General features: G+C 36.4%; 4 protein-coding genes and 1 non-coding gene across 5 annotated transcripts; 2 read left to right on the forward strand and 3 right to left on the reverse strand.

Moving 5' to 3' along the window:
- The first annotated feature begins 3,060 nt into the window (after positions 1-3,060).
- LOC132179566 (uncharacterized) lies at positions 3,061-6,980 on the forward strand. Its single transcript, XM_059592307.1, has 4 exons — positions 3,061-3,181; positions 4,108-4,378; positions 5,372-5,432; positions 6,209-6,980. Exons 1-4 carry the CDS (start codon positions 3,114-3,116, stop codon positions 6,796-6,798), a joined length of 990 nt encoding a protein of 329 aa, XP_059448290.1. The 5' UTR covers positions 3,061-3,113; the 3' UTR covers positions 6,799-6,980.
- Positions 6,981-7,808: 828 nt separating this feature from the next.
- On the reverse strand, positions 7,809-11,346 carry LOC132177843 (uncharacterized). The gene is made up of 7 exons (XM_059590314.1): positions 11,018-11,346; positions 10,683-10,928; positions 10,493-10,597; positions 9,889-10,058; positions 9,650-9,749; positions 8,603-8,865; positions 7,809-8,192 (listed from the first exon to the last, which is right to left on the reverse strand). Exons 1-6 carry the CDS (start codon positions 11,279-11,281, stop codon positions 8,623-8,625), a joined length of 1,128 nt encoding a protein of 375 aa, XP_059446297.1. The 5' UTR covers positions 11,282-11,346; the 3' UTR covers positions 7,809-8,192; positions 8,603-8,622.
- Positions 11,347-13,172: 1,826 nt separating this feature from the next.
- Positions 13,173-13,808, reverse strand: LOC132178619 (uncharacterized). Its single transcript, XM_059591083.1, has one exon. The coding sequence runs from the start codon at positions 13,730-13,732 to the stop codon at positions 13,406-13,408; it is 327 nt and encodes a 108-aa protein (XP_059447066.1). The 5' UTR covers positions 13,733-13,808; the 3' UTR covers positions 13,173-13,405.
- A 4,669-nt stretch (positions 13,809-18,477) lies between these two features.
- Positions 18,478-18,551, forward strand: TRNAN-GUU (transfer RNA asparagine (anticodon GUU)). The gene has a single exon. It is a non-coding gene; the product is annotated as a tRNA-Asn (tRNA).
- A 114-nt stretch (positions 18,552-18,665) lies between these two features.
- On the reverse strand, positions 18,666-23,138 carry LOC132178618 (probable beta-D-xylosidase 5). The gene is made up of 6 exons (XM_059591082.1): positions 22,659-23,138; positions 22,320-22,514; positions 21,155-21,324; positions 20,875-20,972; positions 20,017-20,781; positions 18,666-19,505 (listed from the first exon to the last, which is right to left on the reverse strand). The coding sequence occupies exons 1-6, from the start codon at positions 23,136-23,138 to the stop codon at positions 18,853-18,855; spliced, it is 2,361 nt and encodes a 786-aa protein (XP_059447065.1). The 3' UTR covers positions 18,666-18,852.
- Positions 23,139-23,430: the final 292 nt, after the last annotated feature.

Here is a 23,430-nt window from a genome sequence, read left to right on the forward strand (position 1 = left end):
AACAACTTTTCAGACAAAAAAAAAAAAAAAAAACGCTCTTTAGTGCTTTTCTTTAGGGGTGTCAAAAATTATTGGGAAACCGAAATCGGAACCGGGAACCAGATTTCCATTTTATTTAATAATATTTATATATTAATATATATATTATTATGCTAAGTTGAAATTTTCAGACAATCAATTTGGAGAGTAGGAAAAATGGAAAACAACGACATATATTGTTTGAATATATATATATATATATATATATATATATATATATATTGTTGGTAGTTTATATTTATTGTTGTAATATTTATATATATTGTTACTTTAATGTATAATATTAACATCTAAACAAGATTTGATGGAATTCTGATGTTGGGTTTATTGGGTTGATTGCAGTAGTTGTTCATTTTTTATGTTGGGGTCTTAAGCATCTGAAAATTTGGTCAATTGGGTCACTTATTTGATGCCTTTCTTTGTATAAAGTTTGATTCTTACAATTTCTTAGATTCACAATGAAATATACTGTTTGAATATATATAAAATATTTATTGTTGGTAGTTTATATTTATTGTTGTAATAATTATTTGGAACAATCACAACAAAGCTCATTTAATTTAGACAAAAAGACTACTAGATTTTTTTAAAAAAGAGCTAACTTATGAAAAAAAATGGGCTTATTTTAAGCCCAATACCTAAACTAAGCCCCAAAATTTTTTTTCTTAAAAAACCGGTTACCGGACCGGGAAAAACTGGAACCGGCCGGTAACTGGGGTCCCCGTTCCAGTTCCGATTTCTCAAAACCGAGGTGCCCTGGTTCCGGTTCCCGGTTTTGATAAAAAACCGGGAAACTGGACCGGGTTGACACCCCTACTTTTCTTTCTTCTCAGCGCAAAATACGGTATTTTTTTTTCCAGGAGCCTGCTATGCATATTTGTAGTGGATTCCGCTTGAGTCTGGAGATTACGACACGTGTCCCGTACTTCTTGTTTTAATTAGTTAGGAAGAGCATACTTGCTTGGTAAAATTATTTAAAAGCTAAAATGATGTGGGACAAGTCACATAAAGTAGGTCCTCAGTTTCATTTAGGTTTTATTAATTAACTAGGTTATAAGTATTTAATTTCAATTTAAAGAGTTGTATTATATTATAATTCAATAATGATATTGGCCAAAGTCGGTCAAATTAGGGTTAGAATTTTTGTCAGTGTCTATTCAAATGGATAAGTAGATTATATTTGAGATGTGACTCGTGTTCTTCTTAAACTTTTTTAAAAAACTAGTATCTAACTTTGAGTGACATTTATTTAAAGAAATGTTTTTTTTTAAAAAAAAAAATTTAATTTTGGTTAAATGTTTTTGAGGTACTAGTGATAAGGCTCATTATTAAATGGTTGCCCCAATTTTTAAAAGTATTATAGATAGTATGTACCTTGAGTCTAAAAATCGAGATGGTTCTTATTTTAACAAAAAGACAAGTTAAACGAATCAAAAACTACCATGTGACCCATATGCCTCATTATTATTATTATTTTAAATTAAAACTAAAAATAAATAAATAAACATTATAAAATGTTTAAAAACATTTAAAAAAAAGTTAACAAAAACAAAACAAAATTACATGGATGGTTCGAGACACCCTCAATGGTTGACAAGTGATGGTTTCAATCATCCCCAAAGGTTTTTTATTTTTAGCCAAATGGGGGTGGCCGAAACCACGCCCAAATTTGGTCATTTGGGATGGCCAAAACCATCATTTGCCCTGGGGTGATTTGGCTATGGGGCGTGGGTTCAAGTTTTTTTTTTTTTTTAAATAATATTATTAAGTTATATGGGACATGTGTTATGTTCTGAAAGGCGTTGACACAAATCACGATTAAATTTATGGATGAAAGATAAACATAAGTACCATCTTTGTATTTTCGCTCAAAACATATACCATCTACCATACTTTTGAAAATTGAGGTGGCCATTTGATAAGGCCCTTTTCTTCAAGTGCTAAAAAAGTTTTTTTTTTTTTGTGTGGATATTGGGGTTTAAGGTTTTTAGAATGGGAAACTAAACTTACCCTCTTCAGTTTATCATCAATTTAAAATGTCGCATCAATATTTCAATTTGGTTAATATACCTTTCTAATCTACCATTAAGGTTCTAAAATCCCTCTTTCTTGTGAGAAAAAAATGATAATAATACCCTTCATATTACAAAAAATTTCGAAAAAAAAAAAAAGAAGCAGTAGAAAATTCAAAATAATAATAATAATCCATGACCATTTGGTGGGTGATTTTTGTCTTACTTTTTCTTTTTCATTTTTTTTTCCTTTTTTTTTTAATGCAACCTATTTTTGTCATTCTAAGAGTGGAATGAGACATTGCAACTACAATAGGAGATCAATAGGGTATATAAACTAAATAAAAAGATTTGTATGACATTGCAACAATGGTAGTAGATTAAGAAAGCTAAATGTAGTTTTTTCTTTTTAGAATATTAAATTAGAGCATGTATACTAATAATATTTTGTTTTATGAATAGTATATATGCATATGTTGAATCCTGATATGGTGCAATATTGCAATAAATTGATGTGATAATGTTATATACTGTGTTTTATTCAATAATATTGATGTGATAATTTTAATTAATTTTTATATATTTTTTAACAATAATTAATTTATAAATTGATTGAAACTACTACATAAACATTATAAAATAATTATAAGAAGATAAAAGTTTCTGGGTTACTTGGTAACTGGATCTGGCCGGTAAAGTAAGTTATCTGTAAGAGTTTAATTAATGGTGAGAATTGTTGTATAGTATGCGTTTGCGATGTGCAATTAATCTGAATAAAGTTCTAATTTATAAAAATAAAAAAATAAAAAATGATGGGTAAAAAATAATAGAAAAGAAAAGAGAATAAGATCAGAGGCAGGCGAAAGGGGCCAAATCCAGTGTGCAGTGTCTTATCATATGTTCTACCCTGATCACAAGTTGATCGTGCGGCCAGAATCCCATCTCAAACTGTAGATAGAAGAAGTAAATCTGAATGTGTAATGATAGATGATAAATTTGCGAGGACTCGGACACACACACACAAACAGTGAAACCCAAAGACCCAGAGAAGCAGCAGCGTATATGGCTCGTCGGGAGGGCCGCGATTCCGACTCCAAGCGACACCGTTCCAGGTTCGACCGAGAACCCAGGTGCTCCTCCTCTCTCCCTCTCATCTACTGTTAATTCAAACAAAAAATATTGCATCTTTCTATATATATTGGTGAAATTAGTGAAATGAAATTTGTGGGTTTGTTTGTCTTGATTCTCAAATTATAATGTTGGATGTGATAGATAACCAATTTGCCTCATTTGTATTGCTATGAAAGGTTTTCCGAGAAAAAGTTTGTTCCCAAGAAAATTAAAATGAGTTCATGACTTCAAGTCCGTATGTATATTTGTAGTTGAGACCCTTTCAGTATATAATTTGTTAGTACTTTTCTTCTCTTGCAAGTAGCCTTGTATTTTCACCATTTTTTGTGCTGAAACCTTGATAGAAATGAGGAGAGAAAGAGAGTTTTTAAGGAGGTTGTTGTTTCAATCAATACAAGGGCTACAGTATTGGTATTTGAGAAATGACTCCTACATGATCTATTGCCTTTCGTGCAATTATGCCGTTCTGCTATGAAGCTTTATTTTATTGATTTGATGAAATGATTTGGGCTGGATAATACTAGTAGAAGGATTGGGAACGTGTCGTATCTGTCTAGAAAGGCACAACATTTCTTGGCGGATGCTCTATTACTTTCTTTTCTTTTTCCTGAGCACTAGTTTCCTCTCATTTTTCTGAGAAAGCATTAGAACTTAATGTTGCACTTCTTTTACCCTTTTGTCTTGAGTATCAGAAACCTTAATTTTACAATTCACTTTCTTTACAACTTACAATTCAAACCATTACTTTCACTTGTGGTATCTAATGATGCATAACCTCAACTTTAAGGTATACAGGATTATGTGCATTCGTCTTTACCTTTTGATTTAAGTTGTAGAATATGAAGCATACAAATAGCATGTGCCAGTTGATTGTGGTTTCCTATCATAACATGGGTTGTATATGTTACTTGGCGGGTTCTACTAGTCCTAAGAGGTCTAGGAGGGATGGAAAACCAGAAACGGAGAGAGTACCCGGCAACACTGATTTGGATGTTGGAGACCGCACAGACCGGGATCAAAAGCACCGTCATCGGCTGCAAGACGCATCACCTCTCGAGGCCCCATCCGCACCTGATTCTAAGCCAGAAAATGGGGTTGTGAGCAAAGAATCTGAGAAGAAACCCAATGAGCATCGTGAAGGACCAAAAATCTCTTCTAATACATCGGAAGTACCTCGGTCTCGATCTTATTTTCAGGTGTGGATAATAATTTTATAAATTCGTGGTGCTTTCGGTTATTCTTAAATGTTATTGTAACATATTTTATGAGCATTCTAACTTACTGCTTTGGCTTTGCTTGCATAACTGTTAATTTTATGATCCGCTAGATCTTTTGAGTAGTTTGATTTGTACCCATGATTCTGGGGAAACACCTTGTAAACTACCAATTGCTGCACATAATGCCACTTGACCACAAAAATGCCTTTTATTGATAAACTATAGATTCATTTAGTTCGTGGATATGTTATTTTTTGGGACTTTAATCACTACAGTCATCTGACACTGAGCAACTAATGGTTTTGTGTAGGTGATTTCTATCCACCCTCCATGCTAGGGGTAAGGGGTCTGATTTTCTAACTTGTGAATGTCAGTGATGTGTAAGCCTTTTCGTGTAGAGAATATGGTGGGGAGACTAAATAAGTTGTCGGTTTCCTAATATCTCGAAGTTTGATTTCTATGAGCTCATGTGGTGGATGCCCAGATTGTAATGGTAGATTACCACACAAAATTATTTTTTGTGGACCAAAATGAAATAGATTGAGAAAACCACTGCAGAACAAATATAACGGCAGAAAGGAATTTATGCATTTCTTTTTACTGTTATTATAATGTCAAACTAAATGGAAGCTGATTATGTTGAATGAAATTTTCTAATTAAGAACACTAATGAAATGTCCATGTTATATTGCACACCGGCTTATAATTGTAGCCGTCTTAATGCATATGTATATGCATGCAGCCTGTAAAATTCCCTGAGCTACATTTCCAAGATGGTTTAGAATTTTTTTTCCAACTACATTGTTGGATAAAGAAGCAGTACTTCTGTTGAGTTTGATTACTTGGTTGTTATTCAGTGTATGCAAAACATTTTTCTGTGCTGATGTAGCGGGATTCTTGTTCAGCCCCGTGCCTTACAGTGCCTCCGTGTATATAACAATCTTAGGCTTGCCTGTGCTTGTCTTATAACAGCACAATGAACGTGGTAATGCTTTACAAGTTGGTCGAAGCATTGGTCGCAGAGCTACTAGTGGTGAGTTCCTATATAACTTCAAGGCTGTCTGTGAAGGCCCCACAAATTTTTGGGCTTTTCCCCTTACCGTTTGGCTGCATCTGCTTTTCTTTATTGATAGTACTACCATGTTATACTAATTACATTATAGTAATATCTAATATAGAGTGTAGTTTATAATACTTAAAGAGTATATATATATATAAGTAAACGCAATTTATTAAGAAGTGCAAAAGGCGCAACCGAAGTACACATGAATTATACAAGAGAAACACCAAACTAGAGGAATAAAGCTCAAGAAAAACATGAAAGCCATATATATTTGAGCCAAAGGCAATTGTCCATAGGCCTAAGAATCTATGAATATTAATGAGTGTTTATGTGTTTCTGCATGCATGTGATGTAGAAAGATCTATGCTACTTTGTTCATTACTTTTTTTCCACATCCTGCATTTATCTTAAGATTAATTTTAAAGTTAATGGTATAATAAGTACTATCTGACCTTTAAAGATCTATTATCTGTTTTCCATGAAAACCTATTCAGAGGTAAGTAAGTGGGGTGTTATTCAATTAGGAAGCTCAACTTTAATCAAGTGTCATTGCTATTTCACGACTTGAAGTTTGACCTGCTTCGTTATGCTCTATCATTTTTCATTGTATGCATAAAATTTGCATTCTAAATACCAATGCTAATGATCCTTGAAAGATTAATCACTTTTTTATTTTCCTGTTCTGCTTGGAAGCTTAATGAATGTTTGCCATTTGTCTAATCATTCATTGTTCCTTTGTTTTAAAGAGCGCGGATGGAGGGATTCAAAGGATGACGAAAGGGCAGCAAACAAGACAACTTATAATGCACAGCGAAGAGATGAGAAATTACAGGCTAAGCAGGATGACAACAGTGTCTGGCGCCATGATCGTTTCCTTGAAAAAGATGATCTACCTCCACTTGCAAAGAAAAGACCCGCATTTCAGGAGAAGAAGATTGCGGTGGATTTTGAAAATGCTAAGAAAGCAGAAACAGAGATGGTAAAATCAAGCCATGCTGACTACTATGTGGAAGGAAGCGAAAGAAGGGAGGAAAGAGGTCGCAACCCCCGCCATTTGGACTGGCCTGAGAAGCCCTCAGTCGGAGACAGATTACCACCAAAGTGGGGAGAAGCACATAGGGATGGCTTTCTGTCCAGAGAAAGGTACGGCAGTGGCGGTGGCGGTGGCGGTGGAAATTACAGGGGAAGAGATAGAATCAATGGAAGACAAGGGTATCGTACTGGGGGGCCACGTGTTGAGAAGTGGAAACATGATTTGTATAATGCAAGTGGAAGTCCGACCCCAAAAAATGAAGATGATCAAATTGCAAAGCTGGAAGCACTCTTGACTTCGTAGGGAGTAGTCAGGTTTTTGATCTGCATGTGCGATGTCTAATATGTTTGTCAAGGTTTGAGATTTCACCAAATATTTTGCTTATTCAGGACATCTCAAGAGCAGGGTTGGTTTATTGTTTCTTTTCACGAATTTTACCGTTTGTGTCACCTACCTAATTCAATCTCCGCTCTGTTTACTGTTAATATTTCCAATAGGATTCACCCCACAATTTCTGCTAGGCTTCCACCTTAGAAGTTAAAAGTTCTGCTTCTTCCATATGGTAAAGAGCTAATAGGCCTCCAATGGATCAAAAGTAGGATTGATAATTTTGACACGACCTATGAACTTAACACGAACATGAAGTTATCGAGTTTAGGTTTACCCTAAATGAGTCAACCTACTCACGACATGTTTATTTTTGTTCTGGCAGGTCAACCCACGGGTCACGTGCCACACATGTTTTAAAAATATAAATAAATAAAAATGAGAAAAAAAAAAAAAAAAAAACCCTAAAGGACCTAAAGGCTAAAAGGATAATTGCTAAACCTATAAAAACCTCCATATCTTTCTCCCTCTCACTCTCAGCTGCCACCCTCTCTCTCTCACACACGTTGCCGCCGTCACTCGCCAACCTCGCCTCGCCTCTCTCTCTCTCTCTCCCTGCTGTCGCTCACGTCTCCATCTCTCTTTCGCCCCGCTGCCGTATCCCTCACTCTTAGCTCACATCTCTTTCTCCCTCTCCCTCTCACTCCTTAGGTATATCACTCTCTTCATCTTTAGTATCTCTCTCTCTCTTGCTCTAATTTTGTCTTCGGGTTGACCCATCAACCTGTTTTGCCAGCCCTCAAAAATATGCATTTCCATTCAAACCAAAGAACATCTGCATCTGTCATACGACTACGATTTCCTTCGTCTTAAGGGGGAAGAAATATGTAAAAACGAAAACTTTCCAAATATTCTGGTTGCAAGGCCTCATTCGGTTTATATAATGCAAGGCCCAAACAATGTTATTGGCTACCGACAACAGCACAATACAAACAGAATCATGCATAACCACATAATTTTCCCCATTTTGTTTTCCATGGAAACTGATTTACTCAGCCGCAGTAACACTTCTGTCATTTTTCTTCTCATATTTTTGTCTCTCTCTCTCTAATATTAAAAGCTCTTAGAATCTACTATACGCAGACAAAATTTACTAGAGCCGGCAAATAACAGAATTCTTGTGAATCAAAATGCTAGTAAAGATGAGTTCGGTCACGCCGCCCTACCAGAAGTTGACAGGAAACCCTTCAACGTCAAAGTTAATTCACGAACCATCTTGAATTTCTGAACCACCGAGCCTGTCTGCAAATGACATAGAATCACCAACAGCATTTAAACCATGCTTGGCAAAGATGATCGTCCTTCGAAGCCTATCACCAAGAAAAGAATAGAGAGATGAAATGGAGGAAATAATAAAATATTACAAGTAAAATCAACATGGCAAACTATTCCTTTAAATTGTTTTCCGCCAATTGACTCCCAATTCCGAAAATCTCTGCATGAGTGTCTGTGAGAGCATATACTTATGAGAATGTGAAAAATATTTGCAAAGCTATGGGTGCATAATTAATGACATTTCCCTTGTGATGACACATATAACATCAAATACCGTATTGTATCCACAAAACTGAGGTAATTATTAGTATTACAAACCCATTTCATACAAACAAACCAAAATTCAACAATTCTGGAGAGCTTCAAAAGAAAAATCCATTTTTAATCAAATTGTATAAAATTAAAGGAGATCAGAATTTTTTGCTTGAGAAGAGATATCTCTCACCTGAAATGATTATGGCTACATCAAAGATGAAGATCTTCTATGTCAGTTAAGAGACCTGAATTCTCAATAGACCTCTTATCGGGTTGGTTAACCACCAACTGACCACATGCACCACTTATATCCTGACCCATTTGCTTACGGACTGTTGTCCGGATGTTATAGGTACCCCTAAGAATTTTCTGAAATGTTGATACCCTCTGGTCGCAACTAGTTTTGAATTGACTCAAAGTACCAATTGGATTGAACGGTATTAAGTTCACAACCTGCAAAATAAGGACAACCATATAAATGTTGAAGACTGCTCGAGCGTATGAAGTGCTAAAGCTTGAACACATATTTGCATAAAAGATGCCATTTTCTACTTGCCCATTAAATAAGTCAACGACAAATTACATGCATGGCCAAGGCATTCCAAAAACTAGCTTTCAAGAAAATTATCAAATGTGCTCTTAAAAAAAATCTTCAGTACTCCCAAGTAATGCAAGCATTAAGCCAACGTTTATTAGAAGTAGGGATGTGCATTGGCCAACGAACCTGCCAACCCTGAGACCTACTGACCTGTTGGGTTGGTCTCCGACTGACACGGGTCGGTATACCAGCCCCTACTGACTACACTTTGAGGTAACAAGATTTCAATCAGTATAAGAAGTTGTTGGATGCAATTGTAACTAAAATATCGTCAATGAGACGAAACATTAGGCCTATTAGCAGAACCAGCTTTCAACAGCTGCCCAAATTTATCAAGGCAAGCTATGGAAATCCAGCAAGACCACAGCTGCATATTTTTTGCACGTATCTCTTTTTACTAACAATTTTATTTGAGTCCATAATTTCAGCAAGCAATTAAAAAATCATACATCCATTGAAGTTGTCTTGAGTTCCAAATCTACTCAGTGAACCACAGAAACACCAAATTACATATTGTGTTCAGAGCATGATTAAAACATGGAAATATTCAATATTTCTGGTCATTTCAATTTAAGAGGTCACCACTCATAAAAAAAAAAAATAAAAAAAAATAAAAGAATGAAGAAATTAAGATCTTACCACTTGAAATGTCTCTAGCAACTTGCCAAGCTGGTGGGCATGCTGCTCTTCGTCATTCACCCCATCAAGCATAATGTACTCGATCAAAATGTTTTGCTGACTAAATATTTAAGATAAACAATGAGATATTCTTGGACATGAAATGGCTTCACAAGTGTCAAGTCTAAAGAAATGTATTATAACAAATTCCTAGCTTTACTTATCAATTACAAAAACAAAACAAAAAAACAAAATCCTACCTGTTCTTTTGATATTCTTGCAGCGTATTCATAAGCTTTTCCAAAGGAAAAGCCCGGGCTGCAGGCATTATCTGACAACGGATATCTTGAACCGGTGCGTGCAGTGAAACTGCCAAGTTCAAACCCGGCAGATCATTATGAAGCTTGTTGATAGCATGAATGATCCCAACCTACACAAGAAATACACTTATAAGTAAGAATTCCTGCACTAATGCCCTCTTATTTTAAAATATTTAACCAAAATGAATTTGTAAGCTTTAGGTGACGAGTTGGTCTTCAATACATAAGACCACTCTTAGAAGGCAAAAATTTCAGTATAACTACACCTCTAAAAACTCCATACAAAATGGTTATAAACAGATGGTGAGCAAGACAAACAGCTCACCGTGTATTATGGGATTTTCTATCTAAACATAAGTTACTTAACACGAATCAAGATATTCTCTCATGAAAATTACCTAAAATTCCTAACATTGGTTTCAAATTAAATGATTGGAATTTATCAGATTAGCGTTGGTTTATCATATATATAACAGATCGTTGTACCAAAAAGAAAAATAAAAAACGACACAATGCATTGATGTAAGTTGGTAAAACGCATTACCGTAGAGACCGTAATTCTCTTCGGCGACAACTGAAACGGCCGTCCTGTCATCACACGAATTGCTTCTACCAACGCCGTATAGTTATTCAACGGTTCCCCCATTCCCTAAACCACACAACAAAACATAATTACCAAAGCCATGAAGAACTGAATTTAACAAAACGAAAAACAAAAAGAAGAAAGTGGTTACCATGAAAACGACATTGCGTATAGGCGAGACACGAGAAGCGAGAACCAACTGCTCGACGATCTCTCCGGAGGAAAGATTGGCCTTGTAACCCATGGACCCCGTGGCGCAGAACTTGCAGCCCATTTTGCAACCCACCTGGGACGAAACGCACAGGGTCGACCTGAGCCCGCCCGAGCGGGGCTTGCCGTTATACTTCCCCAAACGCGTATCGTACTTCATGATCACGGCCTCCACAAGCGACCCACTCTAAACCAAATCAATTACAATCAGAAATCATCCTTTTCTTTTCTGAATTTGAAATGAAATTACTATTATGGAGAGAGAGAGAGAGGGACCTGGAGCTTGATGAGGAGCTTGGAGGTGACGAGGTCGGAGGAGTGGAGTATGGAGTGAAGAGAGGAGGTGAGGGGTTTGAATTTGGCGTGGAGGAGAGGGTAGGCGGCGGTGGGTAGGGATGGGATTTGGTCCCATTCGATGGCGGTGCTGGCGTTGGAGGAGATCACGTGCTTCCATATGACGGGGATGAAGCTAGGGTTTATGCCGGCCTTTTCGAATTCCGTTCTGATTTCTGTGGCGTCGAACACTGATTTCAACGACATCGTCTTGGTGGTGCCTGTGAGATCGGAGAGTGTTTCGCTTTGGTGTGGTTGAACAATTGAAGGGAGTGAGGTATGCGAATAGTAATAAAACGACGCCGTCTCTTTATTATTATTATTTTCATGACAAAGAAAATTTCGAATACATGATCAACCAAATAAATATAATTGTGCCAAAAGGATTGCAAATCGTAATAAAATGGGATTGCATATCTTTGTCAAATGTTATTGTGCCTCTTGAATTGTTTCAAGCACGGTGGCCACGCGCGGTCGGTTTATTGTGCGGTCTATCGTGCAGGGTTATTACGAGTAACACTAAACGTTTATTTATTTTTTATTTTTTTATGTTATTTTAGCTTTATTATTGAATTTGTGATAAATTATTATAGAATTTTAATTTAATGATGATTTTAAAAATTACGATATTTTAAAAGAACACCAAAAACATATGAAAATAACATTATCATTACATAGCACAATTTAGTTTTTTTTTTTTTTTTTTTTAAGAAGTTGTTTTATATTTTATTTTTTTAGAAGTGCTTTGACCAAAACGTTTCCAATAAGAATTGGCCCTCTCTACTCAAATGCATGAAAGATTGAAGCTATTGATTTGGAAAATTAATTGGGAAATTCTCTCTAATCTCTATCAAGGAAAAATTGAGCAACTATATTCAGCCTCAGGATGATGATGTCAATTACAGAACTAAGTATAGATCAAGGGGAGCTATGGCCTCCCTTTGGTTTCTTAATTTTTTATTTTTTAATTAAGTTAGATGTATATATATTTTTAAACTTAAACAGGGAGCTTTGACCCTGTCAAAATTAAATTTGACCCTATCATGTTTTAGTCCCTTTAAACGAGAAATTTTAGTTCCGTCCCTAATGTCAATGGACAGAGTTTTCATTTAAATTGGGTTTGAAGAACTTCGTCTAGCTCGGTAAAAATAATATGTATCATTTTGCATGTGAGAAACATATGCTTTTTAAATAATATGTGTTTCTTTCATGCCCTTTTAATAAAATTTCTTTCAAAATTGTCTTCACAGTTAAAAAAACATAAGTTTTTCATATGCAATGGGATATATGTCATTTTTATAAATGAGTTTGGAGAAATTTCTTCAAATCTAGTTTGAAGAAGATCTTTGTCCAATGTCAATGATTAGGGCAGGGTCTCAGTTAAATTGGTGACGGTTAAGTAATCGACTTCATACCAACAAGAATAATTTAGACTATTTCAGTTAAATCGGTTATTCGTGACTTTCTATATTGGGTCAAATCTATTTGTTTGGGCCAACATGGATTTTTTTTTTTGGGCCCAAATAGTTGTTTTTAAAGCTAAACAAGTGTTTTATTGGACTTTTCTTTTTTTTTTTTGGGGCGATGCAAAGTTGATAAACAAGTGATGCAAAATCTACACCGCCTACCAAACACGGCCGACATTAAAATGATTTTTTTTATACCTACTACCGACCACAAATTGTCTTCGATAACAGTTGATGGGTGGTAAAATCGGATATTCTGCCCACCCAAATGTTAGAGGTTAATAAATTTTTTATATTTAGCTCATATTTCTTTATAATTAATCAATGAATTTGTAGATTTATGTAGATCCTACATAAATTAATGATGAACTTCACAAATTTAATAGTTAATTATAAAAAAATATGGGTTAAATATAAAAAATTTATTGACCCCGACATTTCTCAACCGATAATTATCATGTTGTTTGCCCCTTATGTTGATTCCACGTCTGAATAACAGAAGGGGAAAACAACATCGTTCACTTACAAGATTATGAATCATAATATTAAGGCGACCATAATCTCCAAGTTCTTATATATATATATATTTCTGTCGGATCAATTCTCAATTAGATTCTCACCAGAAAAAAAGAAGACAAAAACCAAAATTTAATCGAACGAGTAGGTAAATGTAATCAATCACATATACAATTTCCATTACAAAGCTTCAACACAAACATTACAATGGACGGAGAAGCCATCATTTCGATGATCACCTCCACCCATTTTTACCCAACAGAAACACGATATAAATAAATTCAATCGACAAATTTAACAATTTCAAAGAAAGAAACCCAAAAAAAAAAAGAAAAAGCTTTTTCAATTTTCACCGTCGACGAAGATTAGCGTTGATGGGGACTTGGCCGGTGGAATATGAAGCCATCTTTGAAGAAATAGTTGGTGTAGAAGTCTTGTTGGAGCTGTAGGAGCGGACAAATTGTTCAACCCCAGATCTTTGCTCCACGAACTCCATGTTCGGCGGCTGGAACTCCGACCGGGTTCGCCGGTGGGACGAGCCACTGAGCGAGTCGGCTGCAGCCGTGTTCAACAACAAATGGTAGCTACGGGTTGAGCCCTCGGAGAAGCTCCGGTAGCTGTGTTGAGGCTTCTGCTTCTTGATGGCATGGACCAGATATGGAATCAAACCTTCCATGTCTTCTTCCTCTTAATCTGAATACTATAATTATGTATCAAACTTTTCTTTGCACTTTGGAAGAATGCCATTGAATGAAGGTGTGTATATATAGTGGGAATTTGGTTGAGATTTTTTTGGGAACTAGGAGAATAACAAATGACATGTGCATCCTTTGACAAATAATTTTCTACCTACTCTTTTTTTTTAGCATGCATTTAATGTGGTATCTATAAAAAGAGAGGATAAGATAAAATGGCTCGTTTAAAAATGCATTATAACTTTCCTTTTTAACCTTTTACTCAAAAAAGCAAAATGTGATTGCGCTCGTTAACGTTTTTCGGTTCATTTACTTTTACATGCACAAATTAGGGAACACTTTCATAAATTTAGTCTTTTATACCTTCAATCGAAAGAATGACACGTCAGTATCAAACAAATGTAATTGCTCGGACGGTTAAAAAAAAAAATTAAAAAAAAGGCTGCTAAAAAAGAAGGAAACTCAAATTCAAATTGAAATTAACCTAGAGATAGGGGTGAGCAAGTTTGACTTTGATAAAAAGTAGCGTGCGGTGGCATATACAAATTAGTTAGTGGGATACTGCAAATGTTGTGTTTGTTTGACAATTCAATGTCTATCCATTAAAGTTGGCAGCTCTACGCGTTGAATAGACTGGTTGTAGTCAAAGACAGCCAAATAAAAACAAGATAAGGAATCCCGCGTGTACGACTTCGATTTGCGTGCATTAATTTTCCTGCCCCTACAGATTTCAACGCAAAGAGGAACTCACAAAAATAATTACATGCTACTGCTATTATCACTTTCTAAAAAGACTTTTATTTGCCTGCTTCTGGAAGCAAAAGTCACTAGTTTCAATTTTCTTTCCTTACTTATATAAATATATAAAAACAAGAAAAAAATATGATTGAACAATTTTTGATACGGTGTAAACGCTTTTTTTAATAAGCTTGATCTTTTCTTTTCTTCCTTCACATTTTCAGAATTTTTGCAAACCGTTAAGAGAGAGCTCGTTGGGTGGTGCTCCAACGGATTTCTCTTTGATGCCTAAATTAGTTCCTATAAGAAAAGTGTATGTCCAATGCATAGTAATTGAGTCTAGGGTTTATTTTTTTTGCAAAGTTTGGTAAAAATTGCTTACATTTAACCTGAGAATTTGGGATATGATATGGACGCATGATTTGCTCATGATCCAAGCCTTAAATGCCATCATATACTGATTTGGGAAGATACCACAATCCGAATCTCTTGCCACTATTGCATATCCCGCAAACTGGGGGATTGAAACCCAATCACATTTATCCACAAATATCATTCTTGGAAAGAACACATGCATGGTTGCACCTTTCTTGGGACACCATTATCCCATGCCTTTGACCCCCGAAACTGTTTTTGTGATTGAGATTCCTAGCAATAGTTGAAAAATTACCCATCAATTTTTTTTGAAATCTTGACCTTTAAATTTCATCCAATGGTCTACAAGTAGCCACGTGTCCCCTTAGTTAAAAAAAAAATTATTATTTAAATTTTAAAATCAAATATAAAACAAAATAAATAAAAAAATTAAGAAAAAAGTATGCCGACCACCCTAGCTGAGACATGGGGGTGGCCAAACAACCCCCTAGGACCATGGGGGTGGTTCAGCCACTCCCTTGAGCCAAAACTAAAAAAATTTGTTCTTGAAATTTTTGGGTTTGGCCCTAGGGGCCAGGGACCACCCCCTAGGGCCATGGGGGTGGTCGAAGCCACCCCCAACCGGCCCTTGGGTGAGTTGGCCGGCCACCCCGTACTTTTTTCTTTATTTTTTTTTATTTTTTTATTATTTTGTTTTATATTTATTTTTAAAATTTAAATAATAAAATATATTTTTTTAATTAATGGGACATGTGGCAGTTTACAGTGGATGAAATTCAAGGGTTAAGATTATTTTTTTAAAAAAAAACTGATGGGAAATTCCTCAGCAAGATCCTGATCCCTTTTTTTGGGTCCCGAGAGGCATCTGCTCTTGGGAATCCTTTTGCCCGCTAGATTATGTATTGTTTCAAGACATAAAACCCACAAACACTCATGACCCTTTGGTTATGCAGAGTGAGCCCATGGGCCTGCATTGGTGGTTTTTATTTATGGTAAAATTACACTTACTTTCTCTAACCATCATTCGATTTGTAATCACCTTACTAAATTTTAAAAAGTGAGGACCGAACCTCTCTTATCTGACATATTCAATTTGTCTTTGCCTCCTTTATTATCAATTTTTGTTAACTTAGGCAAACAAAAATGCATCATGTGAATTACATGTAATTGAAATTGTCTATTGCATTCCCTATTAATTAGATGTGTGAAAATACAATTGTATTCCTTAAATTAAAAGTAATTAAAAAAAAAAGAGAAGGAAACTTCACTTTCCTGAATTGTTACCTATTTTGCAATGTCTTCCCTAAAGTTCAAAACCTCTTAATTTAATGTATCGAACTTTTAATTTTTCAATGTTCTCTATCCGTTAAGATTTTCCGTTAAATCCCAAAAAAATTTCCAAAATAACTCATTTTTTTAAGAAAAAATATTCAAAATTTTTGCAAAGATTGAGCTAGGCATGAGTACTTTTGCAAATACTGTTAAATTCAAACCAACATCTTAATTTTTGCAATTTTTTTTTGTTTGGAAACAAATGGGGGTGTTTTGAAAATTTTAACACCCCTCAATTAGGAGTTAATGGAAAATCCTTGCATATGGGTAACATGAATTGAAAACAATTAATTGCGGATACATTAAATTGAGAGAAATTAAACTTTAGGGGGGACATTGTAAAAGTGGTGACAATTTAGGGGTTAGGTGAAGTTTTTTTTTTTTTTTTTTTAAAAAAAAAAAAAAAAGAAAGAAAAGAAAAACGACCCTAGCCATGGAGTCCCCACGACCAAGTTGGGGTCTTTGGCCATGGAACCATGGTGACCCATGGTCTGGCCATGGAGCCTTGGAGATCCATGGCAAGGTTGTGGGTCACGACCCGGCCATGGGATTTTCCCTTTTCCTTGGTTGTCACATTTAGAAATCAAGCATTTTTTTTTCCCCACAAGGGAATAGGTGCATCTATTTATTTATTTATTTAAAGCAGTCTTATAAATATTATGTACAAATCATTACAATTAGAAGCTAGAAAGGTAGAGCTAAGGGGAGAATATATTGTGGCGGCACATACATTTCCACACCTGAGGATAATATTCATTCTCTTCCAATTCCATTGCTCGGATGGATACTTCAACAGGCAAGCAAGGCTTGCATTGGTTGCACTTCGAATGGCATGTTCCTGGACTTGACCCTCCCTTTCTCTTTTCATCATTTCTTCCTTTGCACTGCCTTACTTCATCTCCTATTGCCTCCCCACTTGCCTGGACACAAAACTTGACCATTATTTTGGAATAAACAAAGTCAAAGTGAACCCCAAAAAAGGGTTCGTCAAAATGTGCAGTTCAAAAAAATAACGATTTTAAAAAGGGCGTAACTAAAAGTAAGTTTTTTCAAACTCAGTTTCTTTAAAATATACTTTTGACCTGCGAAATTGTAAAGTAGACAGATTCAAAGTATATGCATCAAAGACAAATGTAAATGGGTGAAAAATGATGTGAACTCACGGGCGCAAGTGAAGGAGGGGTCCCAAGGCTGCGGGAGTGAAGCAAGAAAGGATGAATGGACATGGTGAGCAGGAGGGTCAAAATTAGTGCTCTAAGTTGTGCTTTTTGCTTCATTTTGCGAGATTTTGGAGACCCAAAAAGTAGTGAAGTTTGAATTGGTCTTGTGTAGAGGAAGTGGGCATAATGGCATGTATATATGGGAGGTTTTGGGGTGGTTGAAACTTCTGTCCTACAATGGAAATGGTCAAACAGCCCCTCACGTGTATGTTGAGGTTGAGCTCATCATCTTCTATGAGCTCACGCATCATCATATGATACATTGTAGAAAAGAAAATATATGGTAAAATTACTTGATGTTGTCTTTTGATTTACATTAGTAATATAGTCTAAACAGGTGCGAAGAATTAGTGACCACATAAATTCGACATGAACAAATTGTCACACTTCCGTTTATGGTTAATAGGGGAAACACGATCTCCTGAAAAGTCTGGTTCGGGAGAGTCAAAATCATATAATATTGTATGTCAATGAGGGTGATGCTTGTAACATTTGATATTTAAACCCCCACAACCCACCCAAACTCTTGTTCTGGTAATGGTAGGGTCTTTAAATTTGACACTCAAACGCCATAACTCACCCTAAACTCTTATCCAGGTAATATGTATAAATGTTTTTAAGGGAAAACTTCCCAAAGCTCTCTTGAATTTTCACGCGTTTTGACATGACCCTTCTAAAGTTCAAAAATTCTCAATTTCACTCATCGAACTTTATGCGATGTCCCCCATAAGGCATTAAAATAAACAGTAAAAATGATAAAATGATCTTTTATACCCTGAAACTTTTATAAAATTTCAAATTTATCCAATTTAAAAAAAAAAAAAAAAAATTAGAAAACGAAAATTGGAGGATATTTTAGTATTTTTCATAGCTTCCGTTACAATTAAAATTTTGGGAAGTAAAATTGAAAATTTGCAAATTTTAGGGGTCTTCTCAAAACACATGAAAGTTCTTGGGTCATTTGTAAAGTTTTTGTTATTTTTAATCTAACTTCTGGTTCAGGTAATGTTGCAATATGTATAATTATTATTAAGCTAATAAATTTTGAAAAAAGAGCAGCAGCTGGAGTAGCTCAGTTGGTTAGAGCGTGTGGCTGTTAACCACAAGGTCGAAGGTTCAAGCCCTTCTTCTAGCGATTTCTTTTTTTTTTTTTGTTCTCTCATTTTGCCCCAAAAGCCATCAACCAACTATAAAATTCCTCTTAGAAAAACCATATTTGACTCAAATATACAATCCAAACTCACCTCTCTTCAACTATTACCAACAACACATCTATAATTCCATGACATGATCCAAACACACACATAAATGTTGCTGATATATGCTGCAGCTACATTAATTACATAAATAAAAAGCCTCTTTGCCCTTTTCATGCTACTTCTGAGATGATGCCTCTTACTAGATATTACCAAGCAAGTTAGCTGCTGCTGCTAGAGTTACATGGATACAAAGCCTCCAGTGGCTGCATCTTTACTCCCTGCCAGCCGAACATTGAAATGATGCCTCACTTGGTGCTCACTGGGGGAACCAACCAAAATGGTATGCTGTCCAATGACCAACTTCCTCTTCCCTTCACTATCCACAACACTCAGTTCCTTGCACACATCCACCCTCACTGCCACTGACTCTGTCTTCCCTCTCTTAACCTCCACCCTCTCAAACCCCACTAGCTGTACATTTGGTGCCCCGCTTACCTCCGCCGAGCTGGCCGGCTTCCAGAACACCAACACCACATGGGCGCCGTCTCTTGGCCCGCTGTTCTTCACGCCAATGACAAGATCGAATGTTAAATTCTGGCAGTTAACGGTTGAGATGTCGATTGCCGGGCCATTAGAGACGGTATTTGGCAGGGTGGTGGACTTGGAAGTGGGGGTTGATTGGACAAGTAGAGTGGAGGGGGCTGATATTATGACCTTGGAGAAGGTTGAGTAGCTTAGCCCATGGCCAAATTCATATATGGATTCCCCAGTGTAAAATCGATAGGTTCTTCCAGGAAATTTGCTTGTGGTGTTGGCTCTCATGTTCATATCTGTCATTGGCACTTGATCCACGTATGCTTGTGGGTACCATGTAAAAGGGGACCTTCCAGCTAACAACATAATCAAAGTTTCAGTACACAAAACACTTGCTATTGATTTCCAAAAAACAAAAAGGAAAAAAGAAATGCCTTAAAAAATGTTGATACTCGAAATTAGGGTCAACAATTTTTAATACGACTTATGAACTCGACACGAATCCAATACAAAATTAGCGGATTAGAGTTAATGAGTCTAACTCGTTTAATTAAATATGTTGGGTTAGGGCTGACGTATATAATCTTATACTCATACCTTGGTACGACCTCAACCTAACATGCGACATTTAAGGTTGACAATTTTTGATACGACATGCGAACCCAACACGAAATTAGTAGGTTAGGATTGACCTATATAATTTTATATTCATATCTCGATACGACCTGAATCTAACACACAAACACGAATTACCACTTAGATCCAATAGTAATTTTCAGTGTCATGTCAGGCAATATGAGAATGGGAGCGTGTGTAGCATTTTTCAAACATAAATATGTGTTAGAGGGCAAGGGAGAGGAAGATAACCTGGATTGTAGTCTCCAAATATGACTTGAGCTATGGCATCCCCACCGGCTTGACCTGGATATCCCACCCACAAAATCCCCACAATACTACTCACATTTTTGGTAAAAGAAACGTCAATTGGACCAGCTGACATAACAACAAGAACCACACTTCCATTTGTAGCATTAGCTACTTGAAGCACAAGCTTTTCTTGAAATCCTGGCAATGTCAAGTTGTCTCTATCCAGCCCCTCTGCCTCAACAGACTGATCAAGCCCAACCACCATCACCACTGCATCGGCGGCTGCGGCAGCCTTAGCTGCCGCCCCAATAAGGCTCTCATCACCACATTTCACATCACTGCAACCCGGCTCATAACTCACAGTTGAGATATAATTCTGCAGTCCTTGTAAAGGGGTTGTGTAGCGGCAAGGTACACCAGCATAGTTGCTTATCATAACTCTACTGGCATTGGCATTGGGGCCTATAGCTGCCAAGTTCTTTGTTTCAGTTTTTGACAAAGGAAGAGCTCCATTGTTGTCTAGCAACACTATTCCCTGTCTTGCAGCATCAATTGCCAATTGCTGATTATCATTAGTACACACATCTGACGGCCCAAGATTGCCAAATGGGAGAGCTTTTGGGTCCCCATCGAAGAACCCGAGTCTCATCAAGACTATGTAGTTATATATCAATGCTTGGTCTACCACAGATTCATTCACTTTTTTCAGGTTAACTGCATTCTCTGTGTACTTTCCTAGATAATCTCCACAATTCATGTTTAAACCTGCAAAAGCACATACATAGAGCAATTAAAAATTTTCATTTATATTGTTTACAGAATGGTTAGAAAATATTTGTGTGCAATTGTAATGAGGACCTGCTTTCAAGGCAAGGGCTACTGCATCCTCAGGTGTTGCAGTGTAATGGATGTCATTGTAATAAACCTCAACTGAGTCACAGTCTGAAACAATGTATCTGCTCACAAGCCCAAAAATATTTTCAGTAAGCCACAAAAATCATTTTCACCTGTGTTTGCACTGATATATACCCAAGTAGTATTAATGCTGTTAAAATATTAAATAAAATAAAACGTGAGAATTAAGGGAGAATTTGAGCCCACACGTGAGAGACAATGTAACACCGGCATAGTGACTCACCCATCTAGACTCCATTCATCTCTGACTACTCCTTTTAGAAGGTCAGGATCAGCACAGGTGGGAATCCCATTCACCCTGTTATAGGAACACATCACACTGCTTACATGTCCCTCCTCTACACAGCTTTTGAATGGTGGCTGATAGGTGTCCTCAAGGTCCTGCTTTGTCACCTGCAGCAACCCCCCCAAACATTGTGTTAATGAAGATAATGCACAAGTTCAGCAAAACACTTCATCACCTTTTCTTTCAAAAGTGTCAACTTCTTTTTCTTATTTCTGTCACCTACTAATGTAAGAATCCTAAATCCCTTTCTTGGTCCTGCTAATAATGTCTCCAGCCGTTTTATATACTATGTGACACCCAAGAAAGAAAGTCTCACATTGAGAAGATAGATTGCTTACATTGGGTGTGTAGATATAAAGGTTCTCATGAGTGTTAAGTCCTACATTAGTTCCTTATTAGGTGAGAATGTGCTTTATAATTGATTTTAGGAAGCTCTAATTGTTAATTGATTAGTATTTTTAGGGTAATAGTGTAGATGCGACTAGCGTTTTCTTTAGGTCGTTACAAATTGTATTAGAGCAACCTAATAACACTATGTGGCACTAAGACACTCTATGACATGGACCATGACGAGGACATCTGAGTGTGAGAGATCTTGGTACCCCAAAAAGTTAGTCCCACATTGAGAAGATTGATTGTCTATTGTCTAATTAACTGAGTGCATTATAAATATGCTCATAGGTGCTAAGCCTTACATTGGTTTTATAAATTATTTTAAAAAACTCCAATCGTAACTTAACATGTCATTTTTCTTAGAAGAGAAAAGAAAAGAAAAGAAAAAACTAGTCCTTTTACAAATTGTAAGAAAACTACATATAGTAACATTTTCATTGAGAGACATGGTTTCAAGAGGTAACTAATTCATTTCTTTTCAGAACTTTAATGATAGCAGTAAGGGTTGTTTTAACAATTAATCATTGTGATCAGGATAGCTGATATTTTTAAGTGATGACTGAGATAATGGTATCATGTTGTTGTAATAATTAGGGAGATAGACTAGTTTTGCTTCTTAGTATTGACTTTTTAACTCTAATAATAATTAATGATGATAATTAATAATAATCACACCACAATTAAATAAATAAATAAAACATCATAGTACCTTTGCATCAAAGTGAAATCGATCAATGTCTTTCCATTTATCAACATCATAAGCAGTGTAATGCTTGCAGCAACTAGAAACCTTAAGCCTCCTATTTGCAGTAGAATTTCCTTCCTCATCACCCACTTCTTGTAAACCCCGGACATAATTCACGGCATATTTGGACACCACCAAAGGGTCTTCTCCGGGAGTTTCCTGATGTTAGAATATAAATTAAATGATTAAAATTTTCTATTAACTTAAACTTTTAAAATAAGTGATATATAGTTTAATATAGTAAAAAACTAAAAGTGATGACTCCATCATTCACGTCTTATTTCAATTAAAGCGATATAGTACCTGGCCACGGCCCCATCTTGGGTCACGGAACACATTGACATTAGGACTCCAATATGTCAACCCGGCTAGACCCACATTGTACATGGCTCGAGCCTCGGTTGACACGGTTTGCCCCATCTTGAACCACAATGTTGCATTAAAGCTCGCTGCCGATAGAATTACTGCCGGAAAGCTGGTGGCGCCGGGTACGGTTTCATTGAAACGTGTCCCCGGCCCGACGTTGGAGACCCCGTGAAGGGCCTCCGACCACCATTCATACGGAGGCACGCCAAGCCTAGAAATGCCGGTGGCGGTATTTACTAGCTGTTGCACCTTTTCTTGGAGAGTTAAGCGTGACACAAGGTCCTTGGCCCGGTCCTCGAAAGACAAGGAGGTGTTGCAGAAGGGAAACTGGCTTTTGTTGCAAGCATATTGTTGGCTGGCACTTGGGATTATTAGGACAAGTGAGAGGCAAAGAAGTAAGAAAATTTGGGTGTTCATGGCTTCCATATTTCTTTGTTTTATGTGGGTGAATGTAAGATGTAATTAAGCAACATCATTTGCTTTTATAGTACAAAAAAGGGTGGTGGTTGCTTGTGGATTGAGTCATTGAGATATGAATTGATTGGTCGTTTTTCTGCTGAGGTAGTACAAAATTGATACTAGCTAGGATGCTTAGGCAAAACACGAAAAGGCTTCTTTTTGCACTCATTGGCAATTTACACATGTTCATGGTCCAAAAGGATTGTGTGTGTGTGTGTGAGAGAAAGAACGGGATGCACTCATGGAAGGG

This window comes from Corylus avellana, chromosome ca4, assembly GCF_901000735.1.
Source record: "Corylus avellana chromosome ca4, CavTom2PMs-1.0".
Classification (NCBI taxonomy): domain Eukaryota; kingdom Viridiplantae; phylum Streptophyta; class Magnoliopsida; order Fagales; family Betulaceae; genus Corylus; species Corylus avellana.

What these genes read in the sequence shown, in the direction of transcription:
- LOC132179566 (XM_059592307.1), top strand. Translation starts at nt 3,114, where the DNA reads ATGGCTCGTCGGGAGGGCCGCGATTCCGACTCCAAGCGACACCGTTCC. An exon ending in AGGTTCGACCGAGAACCCAG is followed by an intron (nt 3,182 to 4,107) that starts GTGCTCCTCCTC and finishes GGGTTCTACTAG; the next exon opens with TCCTAAGAGGTCTAGGAGGG. An exon ending in GGTCTCGATCTTATTTTCAG is followed by an intron (nt 4,379 to 5,371) that starts GTGTGGATAATA and finishes GTCTTATAACAG; the next exon opens with CACAATGAACGTGGTAATGC.
- LOC132177843 (XM_059590314.1), bottom strand. Translation starts at nt 11,281, where the DNA reads ATGTCGTTGAAATCAGTGTTCGACGCCACAGAAATCAGAACGGAATTC. An exon ending in AGAGAATTACGGTCTCTACG is followed by an intron (nt 10,059 to 10,492) that starts GTAATGCGTTTT and finishes TTTCTTGTGTAG; the next exon opens with GTTGGGATCATTCATGCTAT. An exon ending in TGCTAGAGACATTTCAAGTG is followed by an intron (nt 8,866 to 9,649) that starts GTAAGATCTTAA and finishes CTTATTTTGCAG; the next exon opens with GTTGTGAACTTAATACCGTT.
- LOC132178619 (XM_059591083.1), bottom strand. Translation starts at nt 13,732, where the DNA reads ATGGAAGGTTTGATTCCATATCTGGTCCATGCCATCAAGAAGCAGAAG.
- LOC132178618 (XM_059591082.1), bottom strand. Translation starts at nt 23,138, where the DNA reads ATGAACACCCAAATTTTCTTACTTCTTTGCCTCTCACTTGTCCTAATA. An exon ending in CAAGATGGGGCCGTGGCCAG is followed by an intron (nt 22,515 to 22,658) that starts GTACTATATCGC and finishes TTCTAACATCAG; the next exon opens with GAAACTCCCGGAGAAGACCC. An exon ending in AGCCCTTGCCTTGAAAGCAG is followed by an intron (nt 20,782 to 20,874) that starts GTCCTCATTACA and finishes GTGCTTTTGCAG; the next exon opens with GTTTAAACATGAATTGTGGA.